The sequence below is a fragment of the Sorex araneus genome, chromosome X (genome assembly GCF_027595985.1).
Source record: "Sorex araneus isolate mSorAra2 chromosome X, mSorAra2.pri, whole genome shotgun sequence".
In the NCBI taxonomy this organism is placed as follows: Eukaryota; Metazoa; Chordata; class Mammalia; order Eulipotyphla; family Soricidae; genus Sorex; species Sorex araneus.
The window spans coordinates 188,865,412-188,880,565 of record NC_073313.1 but is presented as its reverse complement, the minus strand read 5'-3'; the positions used below and the strand labels follow the sequence as shown (position 1 = coordinate 188,880,565).

Here is a 15,154-nt window from a genome sequence, read left to right as displayed (position 1 = left end):
CAAGCTCTCTTTTATATTCTATGCTTATTATCACTAATTTCTTATTCTAATTATATTACCACTAATTTCTCTATGTGTGTATCTGGTTGTTGTTACTCCTACATTTCAATTTTGCGAAAACTAGCATCTTTACTGTATTAAACCTTTAGATAACTTCATCCTGATGGTTCTATTTCCTTGGAAAACATGCTTGCTTTTAACTTTTTTTACTCATAAAAGTATATTTACAATAATATATCATAATATGTAATATGTATAATATAATAACATAGTCTCTTATCAACAGTTTCTTACTCTAAAGCCACACTTACATCCAAAACTTATCTTTGCAACTCTCTGTTGATGAAGTAAATGGAATTCACCATCACCTTCTACACACTTTCAGTGCGTGTTCCATGTTCAGCCTGTACACCTTGCTGGTACAGGGCCAAACATTTCCAGCATGCAGTCTTTCTCAAACCATCATCTACCAGAAAATGCACTAATTAGTCCTGGGATTGGCTACTTCCCACTTACAAACAGCTTCACCCCCTCCTTTTTCCAGAGCCCATAAAGAGAAGAATCTAGTGCACCCCGTCTCATGCATGTCTCCTTTCCTGTGGTTGCACAGAAACAATTCTTCCAAGTTTCCTCAGATTTGTAGGTAGCACATGTGGTTCTGAAAGGCTGGTTGTCATCTGGTTACACCTTTGAACTTCAGGAATGGCGCTGTGCTGGCTCAGAGTACTGCTCTTCCTTCTTCTTGGCCCTGGGGCCTCTATAATTCGGGTCTACCCAAGCAGAAAAGTCCCTGAGATTCACAAGTGTAGTACATTTCAAATTTCAGTGATCTGGAGAGTTTCACATAAGATGTCTGTCCCTGCAATCTAAATCAATTAAATCAAAATCTGTGATGGTGGGCCTGAACAGTTGTCTTTGAAATCTTCCAGGGCCCTCAAGTGTAGAGACATCTCATCCCCTCATTTACTGAAGGGAGGTTACCTGCCTGGGGCCACAAAGACACTATTTTTAGGACTTAAACTGACTTGACTTTCACCACCATCTGTTTTATAAAAAAACCCATTCCTTTCTTTTTCTTACAGTACTTTTTTTCCCTTTGTGTGTGTGGGGGGAGGTGAGTGTGCGTGCACACGTGTTTACATGCCAGTGATAGAACCAGAGCCACGAAGCATATGTTCTATCACTGAGCTAAGTCCTGGGCTCTAAAGTGTTGTTCTTTTTTTTTTTTTCTTTTGCCTTTTTGGGTCACACCCAGAGGTACACAGAGGTTACTCCTGGCTCATGCACTCAGAAATTACTCCTGGCAGTGCTCAGGGGACCATATGGGATGCTGGGAATCGAACCCGGGTCAGCTGCGTGCAAGGCAAACTCCCTACCCGCTGTGCTACTGCTCCAGCCCCTAAAGTGTTGTTCTTAAGCAGCTTCATCACTAGGCTGTGAGCTCATTCTGGCTGCACCCACAACTTCTGGGCTCTGGCTGTGTGGTCAGTGACACCCTCCCAGAGCAGCAGATAAAGGGACAGTGGAGAACAAAGAGGAGCCTCTGGGTTTGGGAGTTAGGCCTAGATTAGAATCCATGCTCTGCCATATTAATGTTCCTGAATCTCAGTTTCCTCCCCTGCAGTATGGGTTAAAAAGTTCCACCTCTCTATTTGAGTTTTCTATAAAGCTTTGACCCAAGGCTTCCTGACTTCCACAGACTCCTTCCAAGACCTTGTGAAGGGCATGTAATATTATTATTATTTTTTTAATTATTTTTCTTTCCTCCCCCCCCCCGTGCCCCCCGATTGGGCATGTAATATTATAATTAGGCTCAGATATCAATTGTTCCAGACTCCACAAAACTTAGACCTGCTCCTCCCTAACCTCCTGAGTGGTAAGTCTGCACCTAACATGTAGGGTATGCAGTAGGTGCTTAATACATGCGACTTCCTTCCAGAACTTCCCAGCAAGTGGATGAAATGACAGAACAGCTTTGCTGTGCTTGATGTGCACCTCTTTAATGCTCCCATGTATTGTCATTCAACAGGTCAGCCCCCATTCCAAGAGTGACCCACCGGGGTGTAGGGCCAGGATGAGGGACACTAGGGGGACTGGTTCTTGAGCAGAGACTCTGCGCGCCTGATGTGGTCGTGGATCCAGTCGAGGTAGCGGCTGACTTTGGTGTAGACGCCGTAGTTGTGGAGGCGCCCGCAGCCTTCGCCCCAGCTCACCAAGCCCACCAAGAACCAGGTACCTCGGAACTGGACGACCATCGGCCCCCCACTGTCACCCTCACAGGCGTCCCGAGGGTCGCCCAAGATGCCTGCGCACAGCATGTTCTCCGACACCTCGTTGTGCATGACCTGGATGCACTCGTTGCGCGGGACTACAGGAATCTTGATGTAGTTGAGCACGAAGGTGCGGTTCCTCTTGGTCTCGCTCCGGTAGCCCCAGCCGGTCACCACCGTCTCCTGGCCCACCTGGGTGAGTTCACGCTCCGAGAGATTCCGGTCTGGGAGACAGATGGGCAGGATGGTCGGCGAGAGCGGGGCGGGCCGCGCCAGGCGCAGCAACGCGATGTCGTTGTCTGTGGTCCTCCGGCTATAGTTGGGGTGGATGAGGATTTCCTGGATGCTTATGTCCACCTCCGACTTATCCTTGCGCCTCAGGTCATACTCTCCTGCAGGGCAGAGGGACTGTCAGCGTGGGCCGAGGAGATGTTCATAGCCCTGCTGGAGGGCAGCAGTGGTCGCCACAGACATTCCTGGGTCTCAGATCCAGGGAGGGTGATGGGCTGGGAGGGTCGCTCAAAGGGGCAGAATGCAAGTGTGCATTCAGGGCTCACTCCTGGCTAAAACCATGCCAGGGAGTAGCCAGCTGTGGCTAGCCTCCTTGTTCCCTGGAAAATAGGGGCACAGTCTAGCCCCACAAAGGGAACATGGAGCAAGGGCAGCTGGGGGAACAAGGCTCTTGCCAGCGAAGAGCAGGAAGGGATATGACAGGTGGGGGAGAAAGGTAGAACAAGCAAGACCTCTCAGGAGGGCCCAGGAGATAAGGGCTCTGCCAGGAAGTGAAGATCTAGATTGGACACAAGAGACAAGGTTCTCTCAGGCAAGGCCGACAGTTACTTGAAGGGTTCAGGAGGTTTTGGTGGTGGGGAGGTAGGGAATTGTAAGCAGACAGCAGAGAGATAGTACATGGCAGGGTGATTGCCTTGCATGAGGCTGACCAGGGTTTGATTTCTGACACACTATATGGACACCCACTACCAGAAGTGATCCCTGAATGTAGAGCCAGAAGTAAGCATTAAGCCAGAAGTAAGGTGTTGCCCAAAACCACAGACACACACACACACACACACACACACACACACACAGAGATATATATAGAGAGAAAAAGTGAGGGTCGGGGGGAAGGAAAACCTCCCATCTTAAAAAAACTATTCTAAACAAACTTCTGCAGGAATTCACAAAGCATTGGTTATGCTGGAGAAATAGTGAATATGCTTATTCTCAAAATATATTTTCCTTCTTTTTTTTTTTTGGCTTTTTGGGTCACACCCAGTGATGTTCAGGGGTTACTCCTGGCTTTGCACTCAGGAATTACTCCTGGCAGTGCTTGGGGGACCATATGGGATGCCAGGGATCGAACCCAGGTTGGCTGCGTGCAAGGCAAACGCCCTACCTGCTGTGCTATCACTCTGGCCCCCCTTCTTTTCTTTTATGGTCTTTGGACCACCCACTTTACTTCAGGAATGCCAAGAGATGCTGTGGCAGAAGCCAGGGTCCCACTATGTGAAGACAGACCCTGGTACCAGGCCATGTGGACTCCCTGTGAATCTGTACACAAAGATGGCAGAAGCCCACACATGAGCAAAGAAGCAAACCCCTAATATGCAATACATTGTACAGAAGCACCAAGGCTTACCTCTGGGAGAGATCCCAGCCTATAAAACAGAAGGTGTCATTGTGGGTAAAATTCCACCACTGGAATGGCAGAGTAGGCGCGCACAGCCTCTTTCCCCCAACGCCCTTGCATAGAGCTCAGGCACCTCTTCTTTTGTATAGGGACCCACACCCCGTGATCCACACCACTTCAGGGCACAGGGCCACTCCCTGATGCACAGGCCTGAGGGTTCAGAGCTTAGGCGGTGCTGCAGTGTTCATAGTGTGGACAAGCTGGGGCCACCAATGCTGCCCAGGGTCCAAATTCAGGGCCTCACACACTGCCAAGCAAGTGCTCCAACACTTCGAGCCACATAATAAGGACCCTGCAAAACCAGTGAGCCTGTATGGTGCCACCCCTTCCTGAGGCCTGTGGTGGCCCCAGCCCACACCTAGCCGGACGGTGAGCTTCTTGGAGTCCTCCATGCAGTGGGCCGCCGTCAGCACCCAGAACGTGTGGATGAGCACAGCCCCACAGGCCAGCTTCTTCTTCGAGTCCAGCAGGATCACCTGGAAAGGGGGGTGGGGGGACAACATCACGGCCCGTAATCACAACCCCAGGACCTCAGGCTCTGGAACCCGACACACTATATCACAAGCTGATCTCTCCCAGCTTTCCTGTTCTCGGGTGCAGATCTAGAGCGCGCCTCAGCACTTTCTAATGTGAATGTTCTGTTCCATGGTACCTCTCTGCTTTTGCCCACACTATTCCTAGAGATTTCCTCACTGTACCTAGAGAATTCCTCACATCCCTAGGCACACAGAGTAGCTTCCAATTTTCTAGCATGCCTTTGAAACCACCAGGCTGCCTTGAGCATCGCCCTGGGTTTCACTCCATTGTGTCCTGCCTCCATTCTGCTCCACTTCCCTTCTTATGCAGTTAGGGTTTGTATACCCCAGGGTCCCATAGAGAAGGGGACCAGGTGTCAGTTCCGCTTGTGAGGCTAGAGAGATACAGGGTCAGCCCTCCCTGATGGTCCCCTCCCTTAGCCAGGCCCACCAGCACAGCATTATCTTTCTGGTTCTTTTGTTCACTGTTGTATCTGTCCCTTCTGCAGTCTTCCCTCCCCTCATGTCAGGTTACCTCCATCCTGCCCCCAAGCCACCCCCATCACTAACCCATACCACTGGCAGCAATACCCCCCACCCAGTGAGCAAAGTCAGCACTTCCCCCTCCCGCTCTGTGTTTCAGAGGGCAGGAATTCCCAGGCCTTCCCCCTCCAACCTCACCTGCCAGGGGCTGTCACCCCATGAAGTCAGCTTCCCCATGACAAGTCGTGGATCTACTTGGTCTGCTTGTGGATCTACTTGGTCTGCTTGTGGATCCACTTGGTCTGCTTGTGGATCTACTTGGTCTGTGCTACGCTTCAGGTACTTTCGACGTCTCTCAACTTGTCTAAATGGCCTTCCACAAGGGAATTTCACTGCAGGAAGAGGAGGCAGTGAGGGTTTGCCCCCACGACTCTAAGCACTGCCCTCCCTTCTTTTTTTTTTTTTTTTTTTTTTTTGCTTTTTGGGTCACACCTGGCGATGCACAGGGGTCACTCCTGGCTCATGCACTCAGGAATCACTCCTGGCGATGCTCAGGGGACCATACGGGATGCTGGGAATCGAACCCGGGTCAGCCGAGTGCAAGGCAAACGCCCTACCCGCTGTGCTATAGCTCCAGCCCCTGCCCTCCCTTCTTTGTGCAGCTCCAGTCTGTGGGCCATCTGACTTTAGGACTGTAGGACTTTAGAGAGACTCAGGCCATAAGGTTCCTCAGTCAGCAGACAATACCACCCAGCAATAAGTTAGAGCAAGCCACCATTCCCTCCCTCCCTAGCCTGTTGCCCAATGTCCCTGGCCCGTCTACTCCAGGGTTGTTGAGAGTAATTGCAAAGAGATAGATCACTGAGCTGCTCCCAAGTTCCTAAGAAAGGTAGAAGAGTATGGGGAGGAGGAGGCAGATTATGCTCAGAGAACTCTGATGGAGCTCTGAGCGTGGTGGGGAGGTCCCCTGCTAAGAGAAGCCAGCACTGGCAGGCACTGAGAGCTAGAAGGTCAGCTAGAGTTACCCCACAATGGCCTTTGCACTGGGCAGAGATTCTGACTTATTGTAGAGGCCAGGGGAAACCATCTGCCAGGGAACTGTAGAATAAGGGAGAATGGAGATGAGATGACAGCAGGGTTCCAGAAGCTTGACCTCAATTGCATGTGGTAACTCACTTGGCCAAATAAAGAGGCAAAATCGGGTACCAGACACACTACTTTGCAGCCAGAACCCCAGAAACCTCCAAGCTTCTTGTGAATGAAGCATATGCGGGTCACAGACAAGACTACTGAGAACTTGTAAAAGAAATGGTTAGAGTCCTATGACTTCTGTCCAGGCCTGCCCCGGTGGCTTAACCTTCCTCTCACCCCACAGAAGAAAAGAACACACAGAAGGTGTATGGTCTGTAGAGAGAGTGAACCTGACATGGGGGCCCAGCAACTTCAGAACTCCAGGCCCCACCCCAGAGAAACAGGTGTGAGCTTAACAAGAAGCAGGCATGAGACACCAGCTTCCCCTCCTACCCCGTCAGACCACAATCCCAAGCATGAGCTTAGAGGAGTCCTCTCCAAGAGCAGCCTAAAGAAAATACCAGCAGGGGCTTTGTACAGGGATGACCCAGTTTGATCCTGGGCATCCCATATGGTCCCCTGAGCCCTGCCAAGAGTGATTCATGAGCACAGCACCAGGAATAAGCCCGAGATATGGCCCAAACTACACTCCCCCTGCATACAGAAAAAGAAAAAAGCAAAGGATACAGGCAGGGGTGTTGGATCTGTCACCTGTGCCCTTGAAAGCCATAAGGGAGGGAGGAAATGATAGTACAGAGGGTACACAGCTGACCTGGGTTCCATCTCCAGCCGCCATATGGTCCTCTGCACCCTGCTAGGAGTGATCCCTGTGCGTGGAGCTAGAAGTAAGCCCTGAGCACTTCCAGGGCTGTTCAGGTCCAGAAACCACAGTGACAAGAGAAAAAAGCCATGAAGGAGGATCTCACAGTCAACAGATCCATCAAGCACTTCTTTACAGCTTCCTGTGACTCTCATGATCTCAAAATCAAAGTTATGAAGCAATTCAGTGAATGGATTGGAATATAAAGTGGCGGGGCCGGGGTGGGGGGTGGGGGTGAGCTGAGGATGTAGCTCAGCGGTAGAGCACAGGCCTTGCATGTGGAGGACCCGAGTTCAAATCCAAGCACCACAAAATAATAACAAGATCAACCTGGCTTCTCGTGACCACGCAGAAGAAACAAAGTGTTAGGAAGCCTCCGAAGAGAACACAGAGTGAAAGATAGAAAATGAAGGCATAATAAAACCAGAGGATTTGTTCAGAAGAAGAGAATCTGAATAATAGGAGGTCCAGAAAGAGAGAACAGAGAATACAGAAAGGAATCAAAGAAATCGCTAGCGAATTCATTTTGGTAGGAGAGTAAGGTGCGGAGACAATAGTATCAAAGGGCAGGAGAAAGCTGGTCCTTTGCAGAAAGCTTGCCAAGGTGGGGGAGGGGGTTAGGGCAGGGAAAGAGCCATTGATAGGGGAAGTGGTCAGCCTAGACACAAACTGGGTGCTGAAAGGAGGTAAAGTGATATGCAAGATACCCTTTCAGTACTGTATTGTGAACCACAGTGCCTTAAAGGGAAAAAAGGAAAAAGGGAAAAGTGCCTGCCATTGAGGCAGGCATGGTGGAGGCGGGGGAAGGGAAACTGGGAACACTGATGGAATGAAGGGGACACTGGGAAGGGCCTGGTGCTGGAACATTGAATGCCTGAAACTCAATCATGAATAACTTCATAACTTGGCAATTCATGCTGATTCAACAAAAAAAAATTTTAAAGCCTTAATTTGGGGGCCAGAGATAGTACAGGGATGAAGACATCTGTTTTGCATGCTGGGCTCCACCTGGTCCCCTGAGCACCAGAGAAACGAATAACCATTTCTCCACAGCATGGCAGAGTGTGGTCCAACTGCCACCCCCAAATTAACTTTGTTCCTGGAGGCAGGAGATAGGAATTTCCCCTCCCCACAAGGCACCACACAGTGAATGCAAAACAGCCTGCGCTGAAGAACAACCTTTGTAAGAGTTTGTTGTAAGAGTTATAAAACTCGCCTTCTTCATTAAGTGGATGGTTGGAGAGATCGCTTGGGATGGGAGATGTGTGCTGAAAGTAGATAAAGCACCAAACATGATGGTCTCTCAGTATCTGTATTGCGAACCATAATGCCCAAAAGGAGGGAGAGAGAGTAAGAAGGAAATCGTCTGCCACAGAGGCAGGGGGTGGGGTTGGGTAGAGGTGGCAGGATGGATACTGGGGACATTAGTGGTGGAAAATGTACACTGGTGTTTGATCATTTTATAAGTGAAACTCAATCATGAAAGCTTTGTAATCACATCTCAAGCTAATTCAATACAAAAATTAATGGAAAAAAAACTCGACCTCTTGATTATATATAGAAATTTGATCAAGGAAAAATAGAAAAGGAAGCAGAATCTGTTCCTTACTCTCCTGAGAAGCCAACGGCAAAGGGGCCCCGGGTAGAGGGGAAACAGGGGGTGTTTGAGACACAAAGCTAAGCTCAGTGGGTGGAGGGAGATGCTGGGCTCAGAGCCTGCGAGATAAGCTCCTGGAACCCAGAAAGAGAGAGGATGTGGGGAAGAAGAAGGACAAGCATGCCTGCAAGGCTCTCCCCTTTATAAAACGCGGCCCTTCCTCGCCCAACCCGGAGAGGCCCCGCGAGCCGCCACCCCTGGCCAGGTCGGGCTCACCTTTGGGCCGGCACTCCAAGTAGTCGTCCCCAAGCTGGTAGCCCGGCGCGCACTTGCAGCGGCGGCGACCCGCGTCCTCCTCCAGGCAGTAGTGCCCGCAGCCGCCGTTGTCCACCGAGCAGTTGGAGAAGAGCACCTCTGCAGGGCACGGGATGGTGACACGATGCCACCCACGCCGTGTGCCGGCGCAGGGCTCCCCATCACTACCACCACAGCCTCCCCGCCCCCCACCACCCCTCCCCGGGAGCCTGAGCCGCTCACCGTGCGCGCAGAAGCGGCCCTCCCAGCCCTGGCTGCAGTCGCAGCGGAAGCCTCCGATGCCGTCGATGCACCTGCCGTGGCCGCAGCACGGGCTGTCGCACGGGTGCTCCGGGGGCGGCGCGGAGCACTGGTCCTCGTCTGCGGCGTGGGGTGAAGGTGGCATTGTCACTGGTACCGTCAGTGACCCTCCCTGTCCCCACAGTGGTTCGAGACCCCTGCGGGATTGGGGACCCAGAGCCAAGAGTCTGGCGCGCACTCACCGAAGTACTTAGACCAGAAAGCCAGCTGCGGAGAGAAGGTGCTGTGTCAGGGGCCATCGCCACGTGTGTCTCTGGGGGTCCCATGGGGGCACCTTTTGGGTCTGATCCAGGGAAAGGAGGAAAGCCTTCGAGTGGAGGGGGGAGAGAAAGGCCCAGGGGCAGCTCTCCCGGGAATCAGTTGGGTTCTTCAGCATCCTCATCTGCTCTGCACCCCTTGAACAACACCCTGCCTCCTACAGCAGGAAGCTGTCCTCAGGATGGTCTGCAACCACCAAAGATCACAGCCGTGGAAAGCTTTACCGTCAGGCAGCTCTGCCCCCAGGCAGCCCTTGTCACTCATCCCAGCTTTCCAGGACCGCTCAGGCATCCGGACTGATGCCGACTAAGCCTGAGTATCTCCCAAGCAAGCATCAGTACCATGTGGTGAGACATGGTGTGTTGATCAGACATTTGGACTGGGGGCTCCGGAGACAGCACAAAGTGCTAGGAGCACACCTGGTGTGCCCTGCACCATCCCCGAACATACCCCAGGATTACCCTGAGTCCAAGCAGCTCGAGACCAAGTATTGCCAGGAGCAACACACAGGCTCCCTATGCTCTGCTTGTGAATCCCACTCTCCCGGGTCAAAAAAAAAAAAAAACAAAAACAAGCTGAAGAATGTAGCTCAGTAGCAGAGCACTTGCCTTGCATGTGTGAAGCCCTAGGTTCTATCCCAATAGCAGCACCACCACACCAAAAACAGTCTCTGATTTGAGGCTGGGCAGACAGTAGAGTAGGTAGGGCACTTGCCGTGCATAAGGACCACCCACGTCAGTCCCCAGCATCCCATATGGTCCCTGAACAACACCAGGGGTAATTCCTGAGTGCAGAGCCAGGAGTAACCTGGAGAATATCATCAGGTGTGACTCAACCCCTACCCCCCAAGCCCCCAGCCGGGTCTGTGCTTTTCAAGCAGGTGCATCCACTGCTGCTCTGGGGACAAATAATATCTGGACAGAGCGTGGGGAGTCAGGTGACACATAGCCTGATCAACAGTGGCACGGATGTGTGCAGGGATGGCAGCCTCTCTCTAGATGGCAGGGGGAGGACCCGAGAGGCACAGGCAGGGAGGACTGAATGGCAGCAGGTTGGGGAGGAATCAGGTGAAGGCCCCCAGGTGCTCTCCTGCCCGAGCTGATGAGGCCCTGACCAAAGGTGACATCCTCGGCCTTTGCCCCCTCTGCCCCAACAGAAGGGGCCCAGCCTGCTCCTCCAGCCTCAGCCTGCCAGTAGCCCACTCCAAGGCTTGCCCTGCGGTTCCGGGGGGGGTTCCAGGAGGGTCTTACTGTTTTATCCACATCTTGGAAAACTTCTCGGGCCTCCTCAAAGTCACAGATCTCCTCCATGCACTCCCGCTCCAGGCTGCTGGCCCGGAGCTCCTCCAGGAAGGTGTTGGCACGTTTGCGGATGCGTAGAATCTGGTGGGCATCCTTGCTGCTGGAGAACACTGAGTCTGGGGGGAGCAATAGGGTGGCTCACTTTGGTGAAACTGAGGTAGACTCCCCAGGACTAGAAATGTGTCCGGTAGCAACACTCTCTCCCGCACATCTGTTTCCCTTCCACATAAGTCAGTGATTGGATCAGAAGACAGAGGATGGCCATTCATACATTCCTCTGAACCCCACCTTGACTTCCAGGTGACCTTGAGCCTTCACTGCTAAAGCTCAATTTCCTCATCCTACAATGTATGAGGACCTTTAACTCCAGGCATGCATACACACACACACACACATACACACACACACACACACACACACATACACAGAGAGAGAGAGAGAGAAAGAGAAAGAGAGAGAGAGAAAGAGAAAGAGAAAGAGCTATCGATCATTGTTACCTGATATAGAAACCAGCACCAATGATATGTGCCATATACTGTTGTTGTCGAGATTGCACAGTTGGATTTGTCTCATCTTGACTCAGCTGGGCCCAGCCTTCCCCTCCCCTCCCCCACCTCCCCGTTCCTGAAACACTTCCTGGTCCCTTCCCTTGATCAGGCAGAGCTGAAGGTCATCACCTGCCATGCCATGGGCAATACCAAATGCCTCCTGGACTCTGAGATGTGTCCAGAACAAAAAAAGAAAAGTACATGTCAAGGGCCTGAGTCAGAGAGCTTCGGAGTGGGAGGTGCAAAGGCCAGGAAAGACCTGACCAGGTAGGTAAGTAAGTATGAAGGAGACTAGTAGCCCAGAAAAACAGGTAAATGCAAGCGACAGCTCAAGGGCAGGTGAGGCTGCTGAGTAAACCGGGAAGCTCATTTCTCCTGCAGACCCTCCTCCCCCAGACATCCAGGAGAGAAGAGGTCCACGAGAGGGGACCCAGCAAGAGAGCTCTAAGTGTTCATTTAGGAGTGACCTCAGAGCAGTGGGGTTGTGACCTTGATCTTTAGTTGGTCAGGGTGGGAGGGAACAGAAGCCCTAGAGGAGCCTGGAACTTATTCTCCTGGGTTCAAGAAGGAGCTCTAGGAAGTCAGGGTAGACTGTCTTCCAACACTAAAGACACGGATGTGCTCCAAGCCCCTGTGACCCAGCAACTGACCTCTATGGGGCTGTCACTCACTTATTCACCATCTGCCCCTCTCTCATCTCCTGGAGGCTCTGAGAAGATGGTGTGAAAGTCTGGGAAAATTGCAAAGACAGTCTTCTGAAATGTTCCCCCCAGGTCCCAGGGGGCCTTACCGAGAGGAGCAGGTGTGCCGGACACTCCCCAGCTGGTCAGGAGCAGCACAAGGCTTGCAAGCAGCCACATTCTGGAGTTGCTGACACCTGTCTGAGGAGGACTCTTGAGCTTCCAGCAGCCCCACCAGGCCGTTTTGACAGATGCAGCCACCCAATACCCAGCATACACACAGGGGTGGGACAGAGAGCCACCTGGAGCCTCAGTCTCCTTCACTCTGGAGCTAAGGTCACACCACTGGCCTTGAGTCTGAAGGCAAAGGGAGAAAGTGGCTGAGCAGAGGGTCCCAGAGAGTATCAAAAAGGACTCAGTGCAGGGACTTGGCGCCTGCCCCAGAATGATCAGGTCCCCCCGCCCCCCACCACCCCGTTCCCTTCTACTGTGAGTGTTGGAAGGTGGTGCTTTTGCTGATCTAAAACCAGGCTAAGACTATTAGCTAATGCCTATTGGACACTCATGATGTTGTCTTTCAGGCAGTTTGTACATTGCTCAGAGGCCGCCATGCCAGATGGATTGGTGCAAATCTCAGCTCCACTATAGCAGCGTTGGGTAAAAAACCTAATGGTTCCATACCTGTGTTTCCTCACTTAAGAAATAGATTTAAAAAACCTACATTTCTGCTTACGGAACCATTGTGAAAAATAAACAGCTTCATCCATTTAGAGTTTGAAAAATATGCCATGCACAGAGCAAACATTTAGTAAACATTTTCTCTTATTAGCTTAGGGCTCAATACTACCCAAAGTTTCACTCCATTTCTAAGAGGGAAATTGGATCTCAGCAGGAGTTATACAACTTATTCAAAACCTGCAGACTTGGTCCCAGAGCAATAGTCCAGAGGGTAAGGTGCTTTGCCTTTCACATGGCAGGCCTGAGTTGGATCCCTGGCACCCATAAGGTTCCCCAGTACTGCCAGGAATGATCCCTGAGCACAGGCTCAGGAGTAAGCCATTAACACTGCTGAGTGTAGCCCCAAAACAAAACAAAACAAAATAAAAAACCTCACAAATTGGAGGTGGCAGAGGTATAACTCAAAGCCAGGCCAGCTTGACTCTAGACGTGGGGTCTTAACCCCAAACCCTTAACCAGGGGTTCCCCCACAAGGCCATAGAGATAGCTCTGCTGCAAAACCACACAGAGTGGGTCGGCCTACCTGCCCCATTAGCAACTTCTCCCCATCACTCTCAGTGGCGAGCATTTATTTAAATCAGATGCCCCAAATATAGAGGTGGGGGAAGGGTGGGGGGCAATGGGGAGCCCTGAGCTCTAAGCTACCTCTGATGATAATCCCTCAGCTCAGGAGACCCTGAGATCACTTCCACTTCCCCAGAGCCTGAAAAGGGGGTGCATGGTGGGTGGGCCCCTGGGGACTGTGACTCCAGGCCCGAGAAAGGCCAACCAGTGCCTGTCCTAGCCTGTGGTCAAACCCTGATTGTCCTTGACCCCAAGTTCTAGCCAGCCTCTTGAACCCTGGCTCCAGGATCCACCCCTCGCCCTACTCAACACCCCTCGTGGACCTGCCTCGAAGGGGACTTACTGGGGTGGGTCGTGGAGAAACAGCCGGATCGCCTTCCTGCCGCCATGACAGCCTGGTACTCAGGTTAATCCATAACTGCAAATATTTGCTCAGCCCTCAGTGCTGGAGCCTCCCTCTCCACAGATCAACAAACAAGTTCCTGACTCTGGACCGCTCTGTTTACTCGGAGCCCACCTCTGCCCACCTGGCAAGGCACAGCACATCCCAAACTATACAGATGTGTTCTCCAAGCCTCACCGCGGCCGAATGAAGCACGATAACGGCCCTGTTTGGTAGATGATGATATTTTTACCCAGATCTGCACAGCTGGCATAATGTCACCATAATTCATCCAACCCAGGATGCCAGTAAGTATAAGATGCCCCATGTCAAGAGTATCATGCTAAGTGAAATGAGTCAGAAAGAGAGGGACACACATCGAATGACTGCACTCAGTTGTGGAATATAAAATAACGTAATATGGGACTGACACCCAAGGACAGTAGACAAAAGGGCCAGGAAGATTGCTCCATGGTTGGAAGCCTGCCTCATGAGCTGGGGGAGAAGGCAGCTGGAATAGAGAAGGGATCACTAAGTCAGCAATTGTTGGAGGGATCGTTTGGGATGGGAGATGTGTGCTGAAAGTGGATAAAGGACCAAATGTGACAGCCTCTCAGTATTTATATTGCAAACCATAATGCCCAAAAGTAGAGAGAGAGTCTGGGGAATATTGCCTGCCATGGAGGGGGAAGGAGGGTTGGGGTGGGGGAATGGATACTGGGGCCATTGGTGGTGGAAAATGTGCACTGGTGGAGGGATGGGTTTTTGATCATTTTATGACTGAAACTCAAATATGAAAGCTTTGTAAATGTATCTCATAGTGATTCAATTAAAAAAAATGATGCTCCGTGTCACAAGCCAGTGCCAGGGGAAAGTTACATGATCGACTATGTCCTGCTGGCCATCCCCAAACTGATGTGAAACATGAGAAACTATGTCTCTTGGGGGTCCCTGTCACAAGGTGGGGGAGGGACTCTTTCTAGACCATCAGCTTCAATGACTCCACAAAGCCCCTGCTATTTATTGCACATGACTATTCCTGTGACCTCAAGTTTGTCATTGAGGTCCATCAGAAATCTTGCATGACATACAACAATCCACCTTGCTGGTAAGAGGCAGCCCTGAAAGACAGAGTGAGTCGGTTTTTCTGATACCTCTTGGTCACCTTGGTGAACAGGTGAGAAACATTTAAGAGGACCTGGAAAGGCTGTAGTCAGTGTGTGACAGGGCTACAGGCAGCAAGAGGAGAAGGAAAAGGTGGGCCGCACCTCTGGGGGAAGCCTGCTCTGTGTCGGCAGATCAGGCTTCCTTCCCTGTCCCTGTCCCTGCTGTGACTCCTTTCACTCCCTGGAGCCTAGACCATGCTCAGAGTCACCAGGCTTCCCTTCCACACAGGAAATGTGACTCACATCCCCATCTCTGGGGATCACTCTGGGAATTGACCCCAAGGGTCACACAGATTTTCTACCCCAGGCTACAGGAGCTGAGCCTTCGTGTTCCTTCCATAAACACTGGACCCAGGTGGTTCTAAAGCCTGGGTGTAGGATAACGTACCCTCAGGTAGTTTAGGTTTATTGGGCTACTCCCGTCACAGTGCTCCATTCATCTTTGTTTATTTGTAA

At 51.5% G+C, this 15,154-nt stretch overlaps 1 protein-coding gene across 5 annotated transcripts; it reads right to left on the bottom strand.

Moving 5' to 3' along the window:
• Positions 1–2,026: 2,026 nt before the first annotated feature.
• Positions 2,027–13,539, bottom strand: PROC (protein C, inactivator of coagulation factors Va and VIIIa). 5 transcript variants are annotated; one of them, XM_055122293.1, is made up of 9 exons: positions 13,494–13,539; positions 11,959–12,045; positions 10,570–10,736; positions 9,244–9,268; positions 8,984–9,121; positions 8,723–8,860; positions 5,157–5,350; positions 4,319–4,436; positions 2,027–2,662 (listed from the first exon to the last, which is right to left on the bottom strand). In XM_055122293.1, exons 1-9 carry the CDS (start codon positions 13,537–13,539, stop codon positions 2,085–2,087), a joined length of 1,491 nt encoding a protein of 496 aa, XP_054978268.1. In that variant the 3' UTR covers positions 2,027–2,084. The 5 variants fall into 5 exon arrangements, with proteins under 5 accessions (XP_054978268.1, XP_054978270.1, XP_054978266.1 ...); XM_055122295.1 differs by having other exon boundaries at positions 11,959–12,205; positions 13,494–13,531; XM_055122291.1 differs by having other exon boundaries at positions 8,723–9,121.
• Positions 13,540–15,154: the final 1,615 nt, after the last annotated feature.